The 25295-nt window shown below is 35.0% G+C and overlaps 1 protein-coding gene across 1 annotated transcript in view; it reads left to right on the forward strand.

Annotated features, from left to right (window-relative positions):
• The window catches only part of ATRNL1 (attractin like 1), a 511175-nt gene that overhangs the window by 150947 nt on the left and 334933 nt on the right, over nucleotides 1-25295 (forward strand). Inside the window, exon 20 of the mRNA XM_068397981.1 lies at nucleotides 10900-10993. Within this exon, the coding sequence (XP_068254082.1) occupies nucleotides 10900-10993 (94 nt within the window). The remainder of the gene's footprint in view (nucleotides 1-10899; nucleotides 10994-25295) is intronic.

Below are 25295 nucleotides of genomic sequence, written 5' to 3' on the forward strand. Positions count from 1 at the left end.
TTTTTTATTTGGTTATGTATCCATCACTTTAAATTAGATCAGAGACTGCACATCAATCAGAGAGGTATGACAGAACCTCCCAGTGTAACAGGAGACCATGCAGTTACCTGTTTGAAGCCCGGCACGTGAATATGCCACCAGGACAAAGGAGTCAAGAAGTAGTCATTTTGCGTTGAAATAGTCATCCCTTTTCCCTAAGAGGTCTTGGAAATCTCCCCACAGGTTGTTGAGAAAATAGCTTTTGAGACATCACGCAACTCATTTTCCAACTGGTAGAATGAATATTCTCAAAAAACTCTTGTAATGGCATTTCTGTTTAGATTGCAGTTGATTCTGCCTTCATTTTCTGAGTGGTAAATGCAATACATTACAATGGCAGACCACTTTAGTTATTTAAGGAAAAAAAAAGCGTCACTCACGGTTGAATGCATTAAAAATCAGTCGTGTTTGTATCTCCGAATGGCTAACACAGGGAAATGATTTACTGACTACTTTACATTTTGTGGTGTTTTTGTCTGATAAATTGTGTAAAGCATTTCTCTTCTTTGGGCTTTTATTTTGAATGACCAAATACACATAAATAGTTGCAATCATCAGTTGTTGATTTCAGTTGTTTTTCACCTTAGATTGGAACTTTTTTTGACATTTAAAGCTGTTATGAGTAACTACTGAGTGGTTTTAAATTGTTTTGCTTTTCATACTGCCTTATAATAATCTTTGATTTATTTTTTTTCCTGTTATAATTTAGGAAGTAATCCATTCTCTCTAGAGAGAGGGAAGGAAAAAATAGCGGTCTTAATGAAAGGAGGTTTTTGGCCAAAATTTTCAAAATAGCCAGTAGAGAAGCTGCTTTTTCAAGAAAATTTTAAAAGACACAATTTAAAGAAAAAAAAAAGTACTAAGCCTTTGGTGTCTGAAAAAGTCTTCTTAATCACATCTCATATTGGACATGCAAAGATGAAGGCATTCAAAATTATCAGTTTGTGTTTTTTCTTTAAAAAAAAAAACCACCAATCCATCAAAACCCACTGTTTTAGTTTTTACTAAACCTAGTGAAAGTTTTAGTCTGCCAGTTTAGTAATTACTTCTTTTTTTAAGCAATTCTAATTTTATCTTAGGTTTTTATGTGAGAAACCTCTTCGCAAACAAGAAAACTAAAAGTAATTTAAGGAATAAGATTTTAATCTTATAGGTATGGGAAAGAAGCATCTCTTTAAATGCTTGTGTGCTTAAAGAACTGTACTACAGGTCAGATACAGAATTTAGCTTTTGACCTGAACTCGCAAAACCTGCAACTTAACCCACTGTAATATTCGAATTTGAAGGCTATTTATTTCTTTATAACCTAATATTTTATTTAACATTGAAAAGAATAAGTGGCAAGAACGAAAAGGAAACTACTAAGTAGGACGTATTATCTCCAAGTAAAGTGGTCTTAATAATGTTTTCACCTGGAATTTTTCAGTTTTACATGTTCAAAGTAAGTGTAAAGTTCAGTTCTTCACACAGATTAACATGGAGAAAATGAAATTGGTGGTACTTAGTTCGTGAGTTCTCATGGAAACGTTTTGGTTTGGCACAGTTTTTCGGTAGAAAATACCATCCATATTAGTCCTGAATGATCCCAAGAGCAAGCTATAAAAATTCTGTACTGTAGTTCATTATTGGCATGAAAGAGTCAGGCACAGCAAGACTCTTGTTAATTGTTTAAGATTCTGTTCAGTTCACAACAAGAAAAACATCCTGTCTTTTGGTGTTAATCTTCTGTGTTGCATTTTCATTATCTGCTTGTATAAAACAAAATTATGGTTTTTCAAACTGTCTTTATAATGTTAGTTGCTGATGATTAAAGACATATTTAGTATGATTGCTTGAGAGGTATTTATTACAAACAAAAAAAAATCATATCAATTTTCAGGATGAATGCTTTAAACAGAAGAAATAATGGAATATAAATACTGCAGAGCTATTTTACCAGTGTAAAAATGGCTTAAGAATAAATGTAAGCCTTTAACCTGAGAAGGTTGCCATAGGATTGTGTTGGTGTAACCAAACTGAATTGTTTCGTGCAACAGAAAATCAGCTCGTTTATTGTTTTCCAAATTTGTTTGGGGTTTTTTAGAATAAATATCCTACTTCCGCAATGTATGTATCAGTCCAAAAAGCTAAGGAAACTTTACTTATGATTTCCAGATTGTTTGACTGTGTGACACAGTATTGCTTTTCAGGAAAAAAAGTAATTGCTTTTCTAGTAGTTAAATTATCTCAGTAGGCTTAGGTCATGATCAAGTGAAATTGTCCGTGTTTTGTTGTGAATATAAATTCCAGAAAAAAGTTAAAATCACATTCAGGCTTGGGTAAATTGCTGTGTTGGAATGGGAAGTGGCTAAGGACAAGAGCATTTCTGTAAGCACCAGATTAGCCTCTGAAATGCCAAGGAAGAGCGGAGGGCAGGCTGCACTGCAGTCTGAGAGAACTACTGAAAAAAATGAAGTGTTGTGAGGAGTGTCTAATTTTACAAAAATGGCTGCCAGGGTCATCGGACATAATTGCCTTTTACAGAATAAATTTATATCCAGTATTGATCTGGTAAAATGATTATCTAATTTTTATGAGTATTGGGAATAGCTGATCTTGCTTTAAATGATACATACACTATATATATATGTGTGTGTGTGTATATATATATATATATGATTTGAGTGTTTGCAGAATTCCTGCATATCCTGCATATGCAGATTTCATATCTCATCTATACAAATTGAATGAATGTATTTTCTCAAAAGGGCAGTTCTCATGAGTAGTCTAATGGATTACATAAGTGAATGTTTACAGTAAAATTGAGCATTACAGTGTTATATCTAATGTATGTTTATACTTGCTATTTCTTAATTAGCCTGGCTGCATGAGGAAGCCTGTATCTCCTTTTTAAAAGCATATACAATGTATATGTGTTTTGATGTGTAAGGGTTTTTTTTGGTACATGTGTATTTTTTTTGTTATGTGTATGGGGATTTTTTTGATACAACTTATGCCTTGCACATTTCCAAAATTAAAGTAGTGTACCTCAATATTTAATAGCATTGTCATAGCTTTCCTTTTAAAAAAAATCAGCAAGGTGTCTTAAAGGAATTATCTGTGTGCAGCTGCTGGTTTAGTAATCTTTGAAGTAAGCAAAAACATTAAGTTAAAGTACCATTTGTAGTGAGCTCTGTTTGAGAGAAAAATTGCTCTTGCAGCTATATGTTGGAGATGGGGGCTAAGCAATAAGTGTTTTTAAATTCAATTGTCTAAAATGCATAATTCATGGAAATAGTGATGGCTGTTCTTTTGTTGTCAGCAAGAACATTGATATGATGAGCTAGCAACTCCAAATCAATCATGCTGTGGATTTATTATTTAATAAATTCTATAGGGTTGTGATTTTGCGGCATGGATTTACTCTACTGGATTATGTTGTTTTCATATAATCTTTCTGTTCCACTTAGAATCTGCATGTTGCCCAAAAGAGTAGTGTGAACTGCTGCTTTCCTAAAAATAGATTAGATACTGCGAGAGTGTTTTTTTTGTTCTTGGTTTTCAAAGCTCTAATATAATAATTTCCAATAATATGTAAAAATAAGATGACAAAAATAGGTTTAAAATTCTGTATTTTAAGCAGGTTTTTTATTGTAAGCCATAGATTATAGGTTTATTATTTAATGATTGATAAAATGTTTACATGGTAGTTAAGTATTCAAAATTACTATCTAAACAAAAATGTGTGTGCATAATAGAAACACAAGTTGGAGATGAGTGCATACAGTAGTACAGGAAGACTCTTGAAGTTGGGCTGAAGTCACTGTTTCTGTCCAAAGGTGCACAAAGTACATGTTCACCTACAGCAGTGCAATAGGTCATCCTCACAGTAAAAAAGTGTTTTCCTCTGTTTTGATGGAATTTCCTGTTTTTTTAATTTGTGGCCATTTCCTCTTGTTCTGTCAGTGGGCACTACTAAGAGCCTCGTTCCCTCCTGTCAGGTATTTATACAGTCAATAAGATCCTTCTGAGACTTCTGCTCTCCAGGCTGAATCCCAGCTCTCTCAGCTTCTACTAATATGAAAGATACTCCAGGCCCTTAATCACCTTTGTGGTCCTGTGGCTATCTACTTTTTTGGTGTCATTCCTGTGAAATTTGAGTTCATGGACATGGAGTAGGATACAAACCAAAGCATGGTAGGAGGGGGATGACTGGGAGATTTGTTACAAAAGTTCACTCATCTCCACTAAACTATTTGATATTAATGAGACGTTAATTTTAAATCTTGCCATTCCATCTAGGGGATCCTTTCCAGCATCTACAGAGGATTGAATTTCTAAGGTGTATCTTGACCTAGAACATAAAAGTGATCAGAACTCATTATTAAAGCTCAACCTGGAGACAGTTTATACAATTTTGTGTACCTAACTCATGTTTCTCAGCTATGATGGGGGTGAATGAATGGTTTCAAAATACTGCATCTAAAGTTTCCGGTCTTACTTGCAAGAATTTTTGTAGCGGATACGATTTTTTAAAAAATATACATATCATATAATTTTTGTAAATTTTGAAAGTTGATTTAAAGAATGTACACGTTTGGACAGGAATTTGCATCACAAAATAAAGTCTCCATCAGAGCTGTACAACTTATTTTGAATTAAAATATAATTCTATGTCTATATTTCATGCCTGAGTTTTTCACACACAAAATTGTGACTATTCTAATTCCCATCTTTTCTTGTATCTTTAAGTGAAATAAGAGCATTGGTAACAAGTTTTTCTGTGTTTCATGTACTACAATTTATTTTGGAAGGTGTAAGGCTAATGATAATTCTTGCCTAATAGAAGGTTCTGAAATCCAGCAAAAGCTGGCATTTATTTTGAGTCTTAAGCTTGTCCTTATAATTAAAACCTGTTAACACTGTGTGAATTATGAAATAGAGAATGACAGATGTACTTTTTTCCCATGAGGGAAAAGGAGCCATGATATACTCTCAATCCCTGTTGTATCCTAGAGGTGTGATTATCTTGTTGAAAATACATTGCCTGGAATTAACTTACTGTTATTATTTAAAGTCAGTAGTGTTTCAGGATGCAGATTTTTACTTTTTTGTTTTAAGAGAAGAAAATTCTGTGTATTTCATTTTAGCCAGTTTGCAGAGACTCATTTCTGAATTTTGAACACTGAATATAAGTACTTAAATTAGGAGGAAATAGAGAATGTGAACAGAATTTAATAAGACTATTAGAATATTATTGTATATTAAACTTGCTGTAATGTTAAAGCAGGATTTAAAGCTATTCTCTCCACTGATGACTGTTAGGGAAGATTTGAGAGGATTAGTGTCATCGTAACCTCCTGAAAGTATGTGCTGCTGTGAGTGCTGGAATATGTCGTACAGCAGTAGAATCTGAATCAGATGTACCCTGTAGATAATCATGTCTGTTCTCTAACAGTCTTGTACTGCTGTTCATATGGCGGTACTCAGCAAAAGGTATAGTGGCGTTGGTGAGGCTAGTTTTCTGTGTTGGTGGTGTGGGGTTTTTTTGAGGGTAGGGCCAAAAATTGCCTCTAGATTTCTTTTTTTTAAAAGAAGTATATTTTAAATACAAGAAAAAAAAACAGGTTTAGAGAACTGGGCTAGTGTTATCTTTCTATTTGTTTCTGTCTTTCTGTTAGCAATACGATATCCCTATCCAAAAGCATAAAGATTGTTTCTGCTTATATTTAGTTTCTCTTAACCCAGCAAATCTATGTAGGCATGCTTCATGCTCTGATTTTCAGCCCACTGTCAGTATCCTAAATAAAATAATTCATGTTAAGAATTTGACAATATTTAAAGCATAATCATGATAGAAAATGTATTGCTGTCAACCTTACCACTTGAGAGATGTGGCAATCCAAAAGATTCACACTGTGCGGAACTGGACGTGTAAGAGAGTAGCGGCTATCAAAAATCCATACAGAAGGACATGGGAGCTAAATGAGAGAAAGGAAAACAGTTAAAAGATGCTGAAACTTGGTAAAATGCTCGAGTGTGGCAGAAGTGGAAGCTGTCATTATTGGCTGGGAATCTCAGTAGGACAGCTTAGCTAGCTTCGTACACAGCCACTGAAAATACGATGTTGTAGAACACTAAGGCACAAAAATGGGATCTCAGAAATTTTACTTGGCAGTGTCTCAGATACGTTAATTAAGATGGGGTAGACAGGCCCAGAAAATCAAAAGCGATAATGTGATCCTCCCACCATCTAACATTAAGTAGTCTGAGCCTCGGATTTTCAGTCAGAAATCTCTGCTTACCACCATGCAGTTCTACTCAAACCCTTAAACCTTTTATTAAATACATTGGGGGGGAAATGAAAAAAAAGGAGAGAGAGAAGTATTTGAAATGTGAAGTATTAAGTATAGCTTTCATTTTAACTCTTATTTCCTTTTCCTTTAGCTTTAGGGAGTTCTTACAAAGAAAAATCATGTTAAGCGTTTCTTTAGAACATTAAAGATGATAACTGTCCTTTTTTGGAAAAAAAAAATGTTACTGAATACAGGCTTTAGCTGCAGCAGCAGCAGCTGGAACTTAAGCCTTGTTCCTCGAAAACAAATGCATGGGGGTGGAGAGGGGTGGGACCTCAAAAAAATATGGAAAATATAAATTGCATCTCTTGTGCTGACTTCTACCACCTAAGAATGATTGGTACAAAATATGCTTTTAAAACTTGATTCCAAGTTTTGGCATATTTCTGCTAGCATTAGACTGAGAAAGATACTACTGTAGCTAGAGTTCTAACTGTTGGCTTACAGTACTATCAGAAGAGAAACCTCTCACTGGGAATGGTTAAGCAGAGAAAAATAAGTAGCAAATATTAAAGAAAACATGGAAAGAGGAATATGGAAATATTGAGATAACAGAAGAATGTAAATCTTTTGTTACTTTGAAATCAAATATAGCTTTAGGTTGCAGTTTATTAATTAGTAAATACATTCCATATTCAAAGCTCATAATTTCTTTTGCATTATTCGGAAGCAGGCCAATGGAAAAAACCTGCAGCTGTCACCAAAATTGAGAATAAAACTCCTTAACACCGGGTTTTAGCATTAATGAGCAGGCATTTATTTGGCCGAGGGACATGGGGGATTGCTCCATGTAACATGTCCACTGAGAGACAAAAGCAGACTCATTATATACATTATAGAAAAATGAATATTTATACAATTCCTGAGAAAAGCCCACCTATTCCAAGAAACCTTATGCATATGCTAATATATTATGTAATGGTTTTGCACATGCATACTAAATTGAGGAAGGGGTCTTTGGTGGTCTCTGGTGGTCGTAATCCCCCATAGTAATGCTGTCCGCAGTATGAACCCCCTTCTGCGCAAGTGTGGTTGAGGCCTTTCTGTTGACACATGCAGGTGGCTCCAAGGAAAAGGTACTGTTCTGGTTCTTACAGATTTATCTCTTCTCCTGGCGCCAGAGCTGTGAATCAAGTCATTTAAGACACTACAAAGATGTTGTTCACAGTCTTGTTTATCTTTGGCCCTTCTTTGTAATTAGTTAAGAATTTGAGAGACCTGTTCTCTAAGAATAAGCACAAGGAAGAGTCAGTGATAGCTATAACTTTAAGCGTTATCAGTCCTAGAAGCAGACACTGTCTGCAAAACGTTCAGTTAGTTTCAGAAAGTGCAGTTATTTTCGCTGAAAGGAAAATTGCTAAAAGGAAAATCCGATCTGTCTAAAGGTTACACAGAGTAGGCCTTTTAGGGGCCTACTTTGAGGCCTACTTTTACTAAACTGTCTGGTATCACAGTGAGGCACAAAGATAATGGGATCTAAAATTTTTTCCACTGAATATACTATAATATCATCCTTCTTCTACTGTTGTATTTGTTTGATAACATATATTCACATTAGCATCAGTAACAGCAGGGATGGCTTATATGTATTTTTGGTTTTGATTTATTCCCCACATAGAGGTCCACAGATTGGTACAAATCCATTTTCCCTCACAGACTTGCAAGCCTGACATTATTTAAAATATGCATTCACTGCTGTTAAATAAAATTTGTCCAGATGAGGTTTTAAAAATAATGTAAAGTGATTAGCTCCTGATGTCCTTTTTCCAAGGTATTATCCAGGGAACAGTTAAATTAATAGGAATTTGATCAATGGGAGTAATTTCTCTTTACCTTTTAATAGAAGAAAATGAGCTGCTGGGCTTGTCAGAACTATCTTTTTCATTGATGAGGAATCCAGAATACAAGGTTCTGAGTCTTCTGAACTTCTCCTTTCTTCTCCTTTTCCAACCGTACTGATCTTAGCACTATAGAAGCTCTGTATGTGTCATGAAAATGCAGGTGACGTAGAGCAGCCATGTTGGTGTTTTTGGTGAGAGAGACGAAACTATGAACGTATCCTTTATTTGTGTGTGCACCATACAGGTCAAAATTTAGACATAAGTCTATGCGAAAATAAATTCTATCAGATGTTTGTTATCTAACGATTCTTCAGTATAAATCCAGGAAACTCTGAAGAGAGCAGTGACTAAAACGTGTCCAGTTTAAATGGAAGGCTGATTGGAGAGGAGTACATTTGAGGATTGCTGTGTGAGTGAGCACATAGTACACTAAAGTGCACTATATAGGTGCTGATTTGCTTTAGATATCCCTGGGGATAAATGGTGCTAAAAAGTTTGATTTATCAGTAGTTCTGTGGACTGGGTATACAAGTCATGTCTGAGCTGCCAAAGGAAATGGTTTTGCTCTTCCACAAAGTCTCATATGGCTACATCTGTTACTTTTACTGTATAATCCATTTTACCCCCTTTTTTCAAGAAGGTGATAAAGATGCAGTGTCCAAAGGCTTTTATAACTTAGTGTTTAAGTACTTGTACTAAATAAAAGCTATTCAAGTAAAGGAAGTTCCACTTTCCCATTTGTGATCTGCTTCCTATTAAGTGAGCAATAACTATGGGAGTAATCAATTAAGGTTGGTTGGCAATAGCTTCTGTATTTGTCAATATATTGACAGCTTGTGGAATATGATTTGGAATTCAGCCTTTTAGCTCCTTTGTAACTTCTAACTTCTGTTCTGTCTTGTAATGGTACATCACTGTTCAGAGCAATTAACCGTAAGCAGAATAAACTGTTAAGAATATATTCCTTTGTTTTTCACTGAAAGTGTAGCAAAGATTTACACAATTACAACTAACTTTTGAGAAGAGGCTTCTCCAGCTTAAAGTGCCTAAAATAATCATTCCATAAATGTAGAGGGGAAAACATGAATGAATTTAGGAAAACATAACTGATTATATAGTAGCGGCACTTCAGTGAACACAAAGCATCAAGATCATAGCAAAATTACAAAATTTAGCACTCTGTGGTAACTGTAGATGTTTTTCAGCAATGTTATTACAAGCCACATTATGAAAGAGAGAAAAATGTCATGCATCACTAGGCTGCATAGAAATTTCTAGTATGTGTTTCTTGCAGACAGTTTGAATCTCTAGTACCTCTTTAGTAGGAATTGTTCCTTCAGCTTCAGGTGGCTATTTCACAAGTTCTGAAGGCTGAACAACCTATAGAATTCCTGACACTGAAATATTCTGTCAATAATACCTTATGTTTAACGGTGGTTCTAGTCTGGCTGTTATATTACCTTTTTCACTCTTTGTTTTAGGCTGGGGCAGAGAGGTTAGAGTGTGTATGGTATGGGATACTGTCACAGGAGTATTCATTATGTGTTATTCCTTATCAGTAGAACAGGAACATTAAAACTCAATCACTCTGATAGAAATTCAATATTAGGATTTATAAAGTGGAAAACAAACTTTTATTATATACAAGTTACCACTTAGTGTAACATATCTGTTCCCAAGCAGAAGTCCACATATTAAATCTTTTATCTTATTTGTAATTAAAACTTCAGTGACAGCATAATATGATCATCAAGGTATGTTCAGAGTTACTTTGTATTAAAAAAAAGACTTTAAATGTAGTATGGATATTAGCAGGTAATTATTCCAGTATGATGTGGGAACTTACTGACACGTTTACCAGAGGGAGGTTATTAAGTTTTGTACGCTTGGTTAGAAAAGAGGGAGGACTGCCTAAACAAGATAGTCATTTGTATAAACATGGGAAAGTAAAGCAAAAAGAAAGCTCAAGAATTTGGAACATGCAGGTTTGTTTCGAGGTGAGAATCAATCAGGCAGCAAGAGTGGCAGTGAGCAGACCACTGTGGAGAGATTTACTTTAGCTGGAGTTTAAAAAAGAGTGGAGTGATGATGATGTTTCTGTGATTCTCCTCCATCACAAATTTCAGGAGCCTTTAAAGGTGTCTGTTTTTTGTTTCTAGAGTATTCTTGTTGTGGACCGTAATTGTAGTATTAACTCTGCATTTCTTCAAATGGTTTCAAAGCTTTATTTTTGTTAGCTTTTGTCAAAAACAAAAGTTCCAATTGTATTAGACAATTTACTGAACATCTGTGATGATTAGTTAGACATTTGAAGCTAGTGGAATTTTGCCATTGCTTTTGCCATTGGTCAGGATTTTACCTTGTATAGAAAAGATGTATTGTTAATAATTTTCTGTATTGCACCTTAGAATGGTAGACTTTAATGGCTATTCTCAAGCTGCTATTATTTAAGGTGTGGAGGAAAGCCCCTAATGACACCTCCATAGTTCTTAACTCTACAGAAAATTAACTAAATGATGTGCTAGAGAAATGTTCTTCAAAGCAGCTTATAATTGAAGTAGTAACATTTTTTTTAATACAGCTTTTATGAAATGTATTTAGGATGAAGTATTGAAAGCCATGAAAATTCCTTTAGTTGTAAAATATGGGTGAAGAAATCTCACTTTTCCTTTTTAATTTTATAGCTTGCACGTGCAGTGGACATGCAAATATTTGTCACATGCAAACAGGAAAATGTTTCTGCACAACCAAGGGAATCAAAGGAGACCAGTGTCAACTGTGAGTACGATTAAATGTAGCCCAAAGTTATTGCAATTCATGCCTATTGTATAATCGCTTTTTCCTTTTTTGGTTTGCTTTTGGTTTTGGATTTTATGATTGACCTGACAATGTTTTAGTGATGAATCTATTGTTCCCTACATTTCTTAGGAAATGTCAATATTACTTAGTCTTTTGTTAAAGAATTATATCACAAATATTAGTAATATTTTGCAGACACTACAGATTTAAAAAAATCCTGTAAAAAGAAGTAACTGGAGAGTTACCTGTAGTTGTCTTCCTTTTTTTAGGATTTTTTTTTTTAAATTATTGTAAGTAAAAAGTATCTGCAAAACTGGTAATTATATTCAGTACATTTGTCACATATCTTGATCAGAATCTACAGTGATTAGATTTTTAGAGTTTTGGAAACATGTTAAGTTGCAGAGTGTTTTAGACATTTTTCCATATGATTAACTATAGAATGTGTGGACCTGTCACGGAAAGTACGATTAGTGTATCTTGTTTTGTACTGGAATAGTTTATTTGTTTAGAGGAAGAGCTTGCAACTTAAGACAGAGCGTAACAAATGGGAGGACTAAGAACAAAGAACTACTGAAGTGGAGTAACTTGTCAAGTAGGAGAATTAACACGTTAAAATTAACTGTGAATAGCCTTATATTTAAAGACGTCTCTTTCAGTTCATTCTGTCTTGCACACTGCGTTATCCAATAGGAACCTTATTCCTTTCACAATTATTTTAAATAGTATCTGGCCCCAAAATTGCCTTAGAGATGTTGGTTGGAACTGGGGAAAAGACGTGAATACTCTCTCTCCAGCAGGGAGAGGTGCCAGAAGGTTATGTTCTGCCTGCCACGAGGCATATTCTGTCACTGGATTTGTGGATTCATCTTTGATACACTTAATGAACTGGCCTTAACACTTTGCTTGATAAATAGTCAAGAAATAAAAATATCTGATGCAGAGGCTATGTCTATATTTGTGAGAAAGAGCTGTGCTGGCAGGTATACTGTTTCAGTGGTGCCTCTGGGACTTTTTGTCTAGCTAATTGGAGACTCTCAGGATGAGATGGGAAACTAAGATTAGGACTAAATGATAAATTTTTATCATGACAAAAGCTGAAGAGCGATGATATCTTTAAACTTTAAGTCTTCACTGAGAAGTTATTTTTTCATCTGTGTCCAAACACTTAATCAGTTCTAGATGTTAATAAGTGGTTTGATTACTGTATATGTTGATGCTATTCTACCTATTTACAAAGAATGGGGGGAAAAAACCTAAATCTACTTCTCTGTACGTCGTAACGCTCGAACTACAGGAAAGAGTTTCTTTGCTCATTACTCCAATCTTCTACAGTAAACTACCATTAGCCTAAGGCACTCTTTGTAGACCTTTTCCCCAGTCTGTGTTTCACATGCCTATTTTGCTATTGCTTTCCCTTTGTCTTGTGTCCATTTCATCAACATTTTCTCTGATTTGGAACTTCTGTCTCACACAGTCGGTTGTGCTGCTTAGCCGTATCAGTCTGCTGTCCTGAGTTTGTCTCTCATAAAAGGTTCTTTTATCCCATTTACTGAATGAGAAGAGAAAAGGTTGTTCAAGTGGTGGATTTTCCTGTCCTGGCCAAGAGTTACAGCAATTCCACAAAATAGAGGAAACAGAGATTTGAATTTTGACTGTTCCAGAGTAAACTTAAAATTGCAGTTTCAGACTGAAAATCCCTGGTTTTGTCCCATGTAATACATTCCCCTTCCTAAATTCTTACATAGACTAAAGGCTTATCCAGAGCAAGCTGTGGTGTTAAAGCATGTGGTATTCCAAATGCTTTCTTTTGGATGAGATAAACTCTGCAGAGCAGCCATTTTCAAGTTGTTTTTGGTTGCGATCACATTTCAGATTGTGAGCTTCACATTTGTTGGGTTCATAGACACAAATATTAGCATAAAAATTGAATTTTTGCACTTAAGCCCTTTCTTAACTGTTCTTTGAAGAGATAATTAAAAAAATGCTATGCAGACTACCTAGTTTATGACAGCACATGAAGAGACCAGTTCCAGTTATAGACTCTTTGAACGTATTAGGAGATAATTTAGGATAAAATTTCAGTGCTAGAGACTCATTGTTAAGTTCACTGAATATCATGAGGAAATCTGATAACCACATATTTAGTATACGTCATCAGATGATACACTTAGGATTTGTCTGAGGATTTGGTACAGCCATCTAATTTGTAAACTTCATATGAAGAATGCAAACTTGATCAGATTTGTATTAGTGTAAAAAAAAAAAAAAATAGAAAACTATTTTCTCTGTAAAAATTATCCTTGCACTTAAAACTTGTTTTGAAAGTATTGTATTGTATTGTCAAAGTAAATACACAGTAGTTATCTAGAAGATGAGGATTATTTAAAATCAGCTAAATACTTTACTTGTATTTATTACTTTATTATATTCTGCTTAAATAATCTGGAACTTGATTCAAAGTGTGAATACTGTTCTTCATAGCTGTGGATAAAAATTGTTGTTTTTTTTTTACCACTTGTTAGGCTGTTGTGCAATCTCAGCAACAAGCCTATAACCCTGTGATTTCTAAAATAAGAATTTCTGTGAAAATTCCAAACTCTTAACTGTTCGGTGTGAAAGTTAGATTTATATTCCTGTCAAGAATCCTATTGATTAGAAAGTCATAGCTGCAGGGTTGTATGTTCTCTCCCTCTGTCTCTTCCTCCTTCCCTCTGATGCTTTTATGTCTGCTTGTCATGTGCAATACACACCATGCCTTGGGGGCAGAGTTTTTAGGAAATCAAGGAAACTTTACAACACCTTTTTTTTTTTTTTTTTTCCCTTTTCCCTCTCTAGCTTAAGAGCAGCTAGTTATTTGTGGAGGATTTTCTTTATTTTTTCTTATTTTTTTATTTATTTATAAATTTTTTTAGTATACCCATCTCTCAGTTACACTAGTTTCTGCATTGTGCTGTTGAATAGCACAAAGCACAGTGGCATTTTAAATCAAAATTAGTGTTCTAAAGCAGCTTTGAGCATACATTTACAGTTTTACAATGTTTCTTTAATGACACATGATAACATTTTTACCAAAAAGAAATGTTTTTGTTTCCTTCAAGTAGGTAGCTTCAGTTTGTAAAAACCTCTAATACTCTTCTAATCAGGAGGAACTGATTAAAATGCTTTCATTATTCAAAGTAACTAGACTATAAAACAATAAAAACAGATACAAATAAAAATATTCAGATTTTTAATTTTTTTTTCCCTTAATTTTGATAGTGAAATGTGCCATTGATAGTAGCAGGAAAATCATATTGACTTAAAACATATTTTTAGGTGAAAACTATTACTTTAAGGTAATTTTATTTAATTTTCTGTACTATTTGGTTTGCTAGCTGCTCATTTTATTTCCTCATAGAACTTTGTCTACAGAGGTTTTAAAATTTCTGTATGTTTCAATGTATACATATGCAGGATTATATACACAGATAAATTTTCTGGAATAGGCCTATGGAAATGTAAGGAAAATGTGAAGGGGATGTTTCAAAGTTCAAATTCTGATATTAAATGAGAGAACTTTAACCTGGATGCAAGGAAGAAAAATATGAAAACTATAGATTTAACTGAGAAGTTAAATCATTCTTTGAGAAATTTCAGTATGTCTGGGTTCTTTCAAGAGACAGCCTTCACCTAGCAATGTGTCTGTAGCTTTTGTCATCCCTTGTAAATCTGGACAAATTATAAGCTTCTGGAAAGGTTACAGGGTTACAAATGCATAGTGGAAATAAGGTTTCATAGTGAATTTTTCAAATTGTCAGGTTTTACTGGATGTACCATAACATTTATTGCACTGTACTTCCCAGTTACAGCCATTGCTGTAGTTCTGGGGGAAGGAAATCAATCTCTCTTGTTAAGTACTTCCCACTGTGGCAGACTTTAGGCTATTGGACCTGTCCTATTGGTATTGAAACTGTATCTTCGAATGATGGGCAGGTTAGATATCATTTTAGTGTATCTAAGTTCCTAGGCCTAAATCAGAATAATAATTATTTTACATAACTGTGAAACATTAAAATGTTGAGAATGTCTGCTGTCGTGTGTAAAAAAAAAAAAAAAAAAAAAAAAAAAACTACCGGAAAACCATGTAAGAACTGGGCTTCAAGACTTCTGTAATGAAGAACTGCTAGGTGGAAATAAAATATTGGGAAAAAAATTTCCTTATTTTTAATATCATATTTCATAGTATATTTTATGTAGTTGTAGGAAGGATAAATTTAAGAGTATAAAATGTATAGATCCAGGGTATTCTAGAATGAAAAAATAATATTTTGCTCATTTTAATTCTAATAAATATTCAGACTATTAATTTCTTAGTCATACTGTTATTTCTTCTGAAGGGGTGGAAGAAATACTATTTTATTTATAAAAATATACCCTGTTTATTTGATAAAGTCTTCACTGTTAGCAAGCTTTAAAAATTTATTTTTACTTAATAATGTAAAGATCTGTGCATATATAATAAGCACTTATTGATAGTCTGATTTACATAAGAATAAGATTTTTAAATATCCAGCTGTCCTCTTCCCCTCCACAGAATGGTATAATTCCTTTTACCAGATGGAAAGGCAGGTAAAAATCTACTGGTTTATGAGTCAAATTCACCATTCTATTGATATCACTGCAGCTTTATTTGCTGATAACAGAGTAAATCTGTTCCCCATTGTTTCCTCTCAGAGCTCCACTTTTTGCTTTCCAGTAGGGGACAAATTGACAGCAATCATATAACAAATTCACTTTATTAGAACTTCTTTTATCAAAGACACTCACACACATACACACACATGCACAAAAACCCAAACCAACCAACCAACCAAAAATAACCCAGGGAGATTCTACTTGCTGGAAGTTTACTAAAAAAACCTTCTCTGTTGAAGAACTTCTTTTTCCTTGTAGGGTGTAGAAGCCGTTTAATACTAGTTACTATGGTGATCTGTTCTTTTCTAAAGTGAAATTAAAAACTATAATATTTAATGATTTAAAATTCTAGAAGAAACTCTATTTTAATTTTTTTCTTTTTTCAAGATTTTTTTTTTCCTTCTCTTGTCATTTGATCATATTCTACCATTAGCTTTACATATTTGGTTGTATTTGACACAAGGTGTTTTCTCCTTGTTCACACTGAGTCCAGTCCTTGAGTTTTCTGTTTGACAGAAAACTTTATGCCTATGCATGTTATTCCATTTGCTATGATGTTTCAAGGAGAATTCCAGCAAAATCTGGCATGTAGATCTAGGTGGGTTTAGCGACTGCCTCTGCTCTTATTCAACTGCCTGAAAATTTTAGCTTGCTTCTGTAAGGTTAGGTTCTAGCCCTTAGCTAGTTCTCAAACAGCTGGATCATTAGGTTGCTAAGGAGAACAATAAAATAAAACTCCTGCTTCACCACTAAATATACGTTTTAAATGTACTAATTTTCTGCTCTACATGTAGTAATTATTGCTAGATCTATCAAGGACTTGAGATGCTTTTTTTTCTGTATTTCATGTTTCTGGCATCAATCATTTTTTCTTAAATTGCAGCTTTCATTTAAACAATATGTCTAATATCAAAGCTTCAGAACATGACCCAAATGCACTCTAATGGCTTAAACACTCAGAAGGCACTTGAAACATTAGAGAGAGTTTTGAAGAAAAGTAGCATTTGTGATTTGCAAGGGGCCTTGTGCAGTATTTTTTTAAATGGGTTTTGGCAGTATTGTGTGTCACTATCATCCTTTTTGTTGATTTTTTTTTTTTGTAATGTGGTAGGCTCACTTTCTCTTCTTTGGTATACTCAGTATATGATGTGTAAAGTTCATGAGGCTCTCTGGGATCTTTCAGAGTTGCAGTCTCTCTGTAAATGTGAAACAACACTTTTTGTAAGCATTGTTACTTGCAAACATGACATTTCATTCAGGAAATTGCCTGACTCTGTAAAAGTAGAGAACAACTGGAGTTTGAATGTCCTGTATTGTTCCTAGAAGGCAGTGTTCTCAGTGAAGAAATGAGAAGGAGCTAGTGGCTAAGTGAGCAGCTGCAAGCACTTAGCCGGGAGCTTTGTATATTGGTACTTTATTGTGGGTCAGTTGTGAATGTGTTAAATCTGGAGAACACCGCAATATTGATATTGCAATGTAAAACTAGTTGGGTTAGCAAGATGTCTCTTGCCAGGAGCTGCATTAAAATGGTGCATGTAATTTTCTTAGGTGTTCCATTCCGATGAAATATGCGTTTCATCTTTCTGAGTTCAGTACTAATTGTCTGGAAAATGGGGAACAGTTTGGGCATGAGAGTTTCCCTTTCATGAGAATAAAGTAATTTTGCTTTTGGTTTCTAAATTAGGCTCTTCCATAACTGACTGTATGCACATATATAAGTATGTCTTTTGGTTTGGCAAGCTCAACAGAGCAGAATCTACTCATCACTGGGCTTCAGTTGTTCTCTAAGGTTTTTTATATTCATTAGTCCCTCTCCAGGCTACCTTCAAAAATACAAACTGCAGAGCAAACCAGACTTTCTTTTACAACTTTCCAGTCACTCCTGGCTGTAAAATAGGAACACAAGCAGTGTACCTGTCTCTTGTGCCCAACTGGTTTATGTTAGTATATGTGCTGGATATAGATTTAATTAAGTAATATCTTTTTTGTTTCCTATTTGAAAAATATATGCAGCCAGATTTTCTTTCAAAATAAGTGAATCAAAATACCTTGTTTTTAAAAATTGTTCCTCCTGTGCCATGGCCATGCCATTGAGTGATTGGCATTTGAATAATCTGTTTTGCTTAGTGCAGGGTGGAACAGGGCAGGCTGCTTAAGTCTTTCACAGATGACGTGCCAGTGAGACCTGTTTTGAATTCCAGTGCTCAGGATGCATTTGTTTTAAAGCAAACCTCTTTTATAAAAAGTGCTAGTAATTGTTGGTGCTAAGTGTTGCTATAGTCCCAATTGTCTAGGGATGTATAGGTAAAATAATGCTTCTATGTATTATTTTTATTATAATGGAGTAACACAGCTGTCAAGAATAGAGAAATTTGCAAGTTCTTTAGATCTGAAATAGACCCATAAAGACTTAAAGCTAAATATAAGCTGAGGACAATTATTCTGCCTTTAGTTAGGTATGTATTGAGTCTGAAGTTGGATGAATTTAGGAGTGGGAGCGATGCTAATGGTTATTCTTACACAGGAAAAAGAGAAACAGGGATAGCCTGTGCCACTGGAAGAGTTACTAGGAAGAGGAAAGGAGGTTGTGACTGCCGTAAAACTGCTTTATTATTTGGTCTGATTCTTCGTTATCCAGCAAAGCTGTGACCTTAGCTTCTGTGCTTGTTTTTTAGAAAGTGTTTGGGAGGTTTTGAGGCTGTTCCAGTACAGCTAAGGAGGGGGCGAAGGGGTTTGTGGCTTGGGCTGGTTTACATCTTGCCTAGGGCTAACTTTAAAGCAGAATTCCACATATCTGCGTAGCTCAATGCTTCGCCTTAGTCTCAGACAGGGTCACAATAGATCGCAAAGACTTACAATTTTTTTTTCCCCCAGTTCAAGCTGTTGAAAATTATGTCAGGGCTGTGCTGCGTCGCATCCTTTAGGGTGTGCAATGAAGGCATCTGGGAATGCTTCTCTGGCCAGGACTAGAACCACAGTTAAGAGCTAGCAAGGGTGAGGCTTATGAAAAGTAATATAAGCCAAACTCTGTATGACCAACTCTTCTTATAAAGCAGCCAGCCCAGTGGGAGAGGTGCATGCAGTTACACCACCTCTTGGCACTGCTGCTTTGAGAAGATGTAAAAGGAGACTGCAGCATTTCCTGTAAGACAGCCAACATAAAGTATTGTTCGGATTCCAGAAAAAAACTTGTAGGAGGTTGCTGACAGTGGAAACCAGCTTCTTTTCAACATGGAATTCTACCAGCCAGTTGTCTCTCCTAATGTGCATGAACCAAATACCCCCGTAGTCTATTCTTTCTGTCCAGATAAAATGCTGGGGTCCCCAGAAATCATAAATACATCCAGTTTGAGTATTGTGATCACTAACTCTGTTAACCATTAATGCAATTATTCTGTTATTTTCATGCTGCTGTTGTTGGATTATAAACTGTCAGTGTTCACGGGAGGCATAATTAATCTCACAGATCATAAATTGTCATGTATAGGTTAACAGCTGTGAATTACTCTAACAGAGTATGTTTTACTACTCCTTATTAATGAACTTCTGTGTGTCGATATTCCCAGGCACTATGTGCCTGACCTAACCATTCTACATCTTCAATAATCACTATTCACTATACCTGCTGTCAGATTCCAGCTCTTTTTTTAGATAGTAACAGCTTGTCCACCTGATGTCCTGTATGTCTCTCACCTGCCCGGTGAATATTCTGATCCAGCCATTTCTGTCTGGTGAAAATGTATGCACACCTGAGTCCATTAAATGGTTTTGATTTGTAACTCCCAGTCACACAAAACACATCTAGGTGAGTGTACAGGTAGCTAAGAAGGTCTCTACCTTTGTAGGCACCTAACTGCAGTCTGTTTGCTCTATGGGCAGTTGTGGTAGCTGTTCTGGATTTGGGAATTCTACTTGAGCAACTCAGCTTCTAAAAATTTGGTAGTGAGATAAGAAGCATTGCAGCACATATGTTTCTGTGGATTTGGGCTCTGATCCATTCAGTTTTGATACTTTTCTTGTTCCATTGCATCCCTCTTAAGGAGACAGTGAAGCTGGAGTCTTCTCCCTAGGTACTCGTCCCTCTTTGAAGTCTGTTAAATCTTTCTTTATGCCATAAAATTAACTCATGAAGATTTTTTTTTTAAGAGTTAAAAAGATGGCTTATTTTTTCTAAATCTTGGAGACGACAATGTGTAATCCTCCATCTCTTCCTAACACAAAACCCCACTTCAGTTTTAAAAGTTAGAATATTTGCTGCGCACAGGGCAGAAAAGTAACACAGATTTCCAGTCGAGCATAAAGTTGTTTGGGCCTTTCTACTGCTTTGGTTAAAGATAAGAGATTCTCTTCATAGAAGGAAAAGAAAGTAATTGATCGCTTTTTTTGGCTACTCATCCTGCTGTCATCAGAAAAAAAGCCTTCAGCTGAGATATGACTGACAAAACCAGATACTTGAGGGAGCTCTTTTTAAAAATTCAAGTATATACTGCCATATTGTAACTGATTACATTCAATGTATGCTATGTTATAGTAACAAACCTCTACATCACTATTATTTTTGCTGACTACTGCTACCGGAGTCAGCTTTGGACAATTAACTGTGGAGCAGAAGGGAGGAAAGTGATATTTCCTTTGTGGAAGGGGAATATTTAAGGAGAATTTTTTTCAAAGATTGAAGAGTAAACACTCCTACAAAACTTTAAAGAGGATAAAACATTTTCAAGGTGAGCATCTTCCAGAAAACAAATGTTGCTAGTAGAGTTTTTCATGGGCCTTTTATCTAGAACGAAGAATTTGACATGCATGATTGTTTTTTCCTTCATGAAATGCAAACACTGGTCAGCTTTTGTATATGTGTGCATTTGAGAAGTCAGTGTTATCAGAGTGATTTTAAATTTTTGGTCTTCCTAAGGAGATCTTGGCTAGTACGTGAGATACAGATCAGCCTTAAACATGGTTTATCAAAATTCTATATATCATTGTTGGTCATTTGTGCTGGAAAAGAACTGAGGATAAGAGCCAAAGAGTTCTCTGACATGCTCCCATCCTTGCTGTTGCTCATACTCCATATCAGCATCTTAGACAAAGGAGGTTTGTCAGTTGTAGGGAGAGGGGAGAAGGGAAATAAGGTAAAAGAAGGGCTTACAGCAGTATTGTTGTCACCTTAATCAAAACTGTATTTTAAGAAAAATACAGTTTTGGCTGTGTAAAGCCGTCAGTTTTCAGGTGTTTCATAAACAAGCAGGTTCTTTTTATTAGTTTTCAATTTAGGGTGTCCTGGTTTTGCAGGGATAGAATCACAGAACTAATTTTCTGTTCAGAAAATCTGCACTTTTGAGAAGACTGCAGCACCTGATATGGTGAAACAAAGGTGATAAGACACTTTATTTTAGTTTGTGACCAGTCGTGGCGTGTGGGTTTCCATGGTGATTAAGGCCGTTAGCAGTTTTGAGTTAGCCAGGTGCTTAAGCTAGGAGCAGCGAAAGCCAGGGCAGCTGGCCCACAGGTGTATTCCATACCATAAACATCATGCTCACTATAAATTGGGAAGTTTGCTGGGGGATAGCCCTCTTTCTTCAATGGTCGCCATCCCTGGAGGGTCTTACCTGTCATTCTGCTCCTGAAGCCTGCTCTCCTGTTCTTTGTGTCCATCGTGCTGTCGCTGGAGCTGTGGACATCTGGCATTCACTGCTGGGAGCGCACAGGTAGCGACCACTATATGGGCTGAGTATGGTTCTGTGTATTTTATAGTAGCATTATTATTAATATTGGTTTTCTTATCTTATTAAATCTGTTTCCATTTCAACCCGTAAGTCTCCTTCCTTTTTCCAATTCCCTTTCTTAGCTTTGGAGGGGTCATGGGGTGATAGAATAACTGGTTATTGTTTAGCCCTGGATGCGAGCTAAATGGAGACATAGGATAAAATGAATCAATCAAAATTTTCAAAATTGTGCCTGAAAAAAATACTTAGAATGATTTTGGATCTTGACAATGATGACAGCAACAGCAAGACGCCAATCAGGGGACAAGGCAGAATGTCTGTCAGATAAATATTCATGTGGCAGAGTTGTAAGCATCTGCTACTTGTCTGAAGGGGCGTGAAAGCTTTGTGAATATTTCCAAGAAGCCTTCCCCCTCCCTTGACTTCCCAGGAACCCCACTTCTCCATTGCAAGATGAGATTTTGTGCTGGGCGTGCAGTTCTGTCCCAAGATGTCCTGCTGTTGTTGGCCTTATTGGCTTGCTGCCCCCTGCAAATACTTTGGATTAATCAGCTGCTTCTTGCCCCAGTGCAGTGCAACTGCTCATTACTTACAAATGGGCACCAACATGAGATGTTAAGTAGCAGGTGCTGATAGACTATTTTGATTGCTACATCTGGAGACATGTTCATTCTTTATGATCTTCTTTGTACAGCTTCACTTTTCTCCTGTGGTTTCTACCAAGGATAAAATAGATACTTCACATTTTCTGGTAGAAGTGCTTAAAAATATTCGAGTAAAAAACCTTTATGAAATTCTTTCCCCTGAATCATTCATGGTAGCACTGGATTGGGGAGCTAGCAAGATTTTATACAGTATTTTATTAGAGAGAAAGAAGAATTGATCCATTTTCATTAAATGATTATCAACAGAAATGAGGTTTGGATGGCCGAAATTTAAAGAGAGTAGAGTTATATTGTAAAAAGCATTATGATTTAAATACAGATATTGATTTCAATGTGCAGAACTGGTATTTCATTATGTACTGTTAGACTTCAAATACTGTAACAGAAACTGCAGTTGTGGGCAAAACAAGTAAAAATTGTTGTGGGCCACAGTTGTATTGAGTTTTGATGATGTGGTTTCTTCTCATTTGATCTGATCTCATCTGATGTGGAAAAATTAGATGATTTCAAAGGAACCCCAGCTGTTTCTGAATATAGTTATTTTTGCATGTTCATGTAAATTCTGACTTCTTTTGGAGATTAGTGACAGGGAAGATTCTATGGTGAGCTTATTAAATAGTATTGGATGTCTCCCAAAACACCTTTTGCATTTTGTTTTCTTTTTAAATAAGGTTGTTTCTTCCTGAAATGACAACATTCACTGAGGCACAAAGCATCAATTCTCAGTAAATGATGAATAGCAGTTATGCTTTTTAAATGATTGAAAATAGTGTTTTTTTTCTTTTTTACTTCAAAGAAAAATCCTTTTTAATAGAAATGAGTAAGCAATTATTTGACCTGTTCTATACTTAGTGTGCCTGTATATTGTTAATATTCATCATTTTCTATCTGAGATACTTGATTAAATGTAGTCTGAACTTCATTAAAATGGATTCTGTTTTAACTATAAAATAGCATTGTAATTAAATCCAGTAGGAAATATATATAGGAATTACTTCAGTAAAGTTGTCTCTTGAACTATCAGGCCATTTAAAAAAATAAAATAAAAACATTAGGATATTGCCTGTCAAAGTAACTATTTCCCTTACTATTTAATTATGTGGAAAATTCAAAAAATATACCTAATGGGGGACAAGTTGGAATTTAACCATCACAACATGGATTGCTTTACTAGGTGTAACTGAGGTAACACACGCCTCTTATACATTTCAGGTTTTCTTTTTTAAGCTGGACAGAGAATGTGTTCAAGGAGCATTTACAATGAAAATAATATTTTCAATAGAATCTGTGTGCCATTTTAAAAGAACATCAGATTGAATGATTTTATTAATACTGTTTTTATTAATTGACAAGTAACTGGAAATATTAACTATTATAGAGTTGTTCTCTGTTTTCGAACACTTTTGTAATACTAGAATAAGCATTTCATAGCTTTAAAGTGGTGGTGTTGCTGATGCTGCTTAATCCAGCAAATTGATCACGTAATTTTGACCAGGACTGAACAAAGGCTCAAGGGACTGACTGCCTTTATGTGTCAGTTGTCAGGGCTTGTGCTATCTAAGTCAGTACATTGCAGTGGGTGTGCTTCTATACCTAGTTCAATCATGATTTGCAGGAATTAATTTGTATTGAATGTAGAAATATTTAAAGCAGGAAGAATATATTGGTGATAAACAGTAGGCCTGAGCTAATATTTTTGTCTTATGAAAAGAGAAGGGATCTGCATGAAAGTTTTTATTTGAAGGGAAAGTGATTTTCTAAGGTGGACTTGTCCTGAACATCCACGATTTCCTTATTTTCAGTGTACAAGTTTAATGTATGTAGTAATCCAAGCATTTGATTTTTTAATTAAATGAATTGTGACTTTAACAAAAGAGATTCTGTGAATCTTAATTTCTTCTTAGTAGATCTACAGTGCTTGTGATTTCTTGAAGCTCTTGAAATTACTTCAATATTCTCAAATCTTAATCCTCAAATAAAATATTATCCATTGTGCAGTATAGATCTGGGCTTATAATTTACATTTGATAGGCCATTAGTATGGTAATTAGTAATTGGTACAAGAGTTGTTAGAGTTGAAATAAGCATCTGGTTTAATCAATTTGTCATTAAGCTAGTACAAGTATATAGGTAGCAGTGGGAAAATACTAGTGTGATAGCTCATAGCTCTCTATAAGCTATCAAGACATAGCTAAGTTTGAAATGAAAATAATGCCTCTTTATGCCGATAGATACGGATTGCTCAATACTCAACTTGCACAAAATTTTATTTTTATATCTATTTTCAAAACCTTACAAATAACTAAAATGCAGCTACATTGTGATGAAAACACTGTTGATAGATATATCTATCAGCTTTGGCTTGTGATACTTATTCATTTTAATCACTAAGAAAGGGGGAAAAAACCCAGTTTTTATACAGCAATAAAGAAATGCTAGCTCAGATGGGTACTGGTGACTATTTTTTACAAATCTCCTTGTGATGGAAAGATTGCTTTTCTTCTCTTCATATGGTCTCTAATAGAAGTAATATGCATCTTCCTACTGCTGTTTTCATTTTCTGTTTTCTGTTTTAGTCAATTGTATACCTTTACATAGAGATGAAAATTTATCTGCAATAGGTATATTTCTGGTTGTAAAGTTAAAACATTTTGTTTCACTTAGTTGCCACCTATTAGTTTTATAATTGCTTCAGTAGTTGCTGAGAGAGTTAAAAGACGTTTGCACATAAAGGTTTAAAATTATGCATAGATAGAAATATATTTTGGTATTAAGACATGGGAGTGAGAAATGCATTACTTCTCATTTCTTTTTTCATGAAGCCGCTGGTAATTATATAGACCAAGCACATCAATTACACATTGCTAAATCATTGCTTAAAGAGTCCTCAATTTGGGGAACTTTCCAGTTACAACAAACTTGCATTCTTCTGCAGTTGTATATGCAGACATCTAGAAGTCATGCAGATTTTCTTATGTTGTAGCTTCTTTCCATCCCAATTCTGTATCTGTGATTGTTGAAGAAGAGCCCATGTTCTCACGCTTCCCCATGTCCCAAGTACAGGCAGTGCTAGAAAAGCTTTCTGTAACACTCGCTTCTGTATTAATGATGAGCTAACTAAAATGATGTATTCTTTTTATTCTTTTATGAAGATAAGAGTACTGCATGCAATATTTTAAAGAACTGCTTAGAAAACAATAGATATTTGAGTTGTAG

This window comes from Nyctibius grandis, chromosome 4 (assembly GCF_013368605.1).
Source record: "Nyctibius grandis isolate bNycGra1 chromosome 4, bNycGra1.pri, whole genome shotgun sequence".
Classification (NCBI taxonomy): Eukaryota; Metazoa; Chordata; class Aves; order Nyctibiiformes; family Nyctibiidae; genus Nyctibius; species Nyctibius grandis.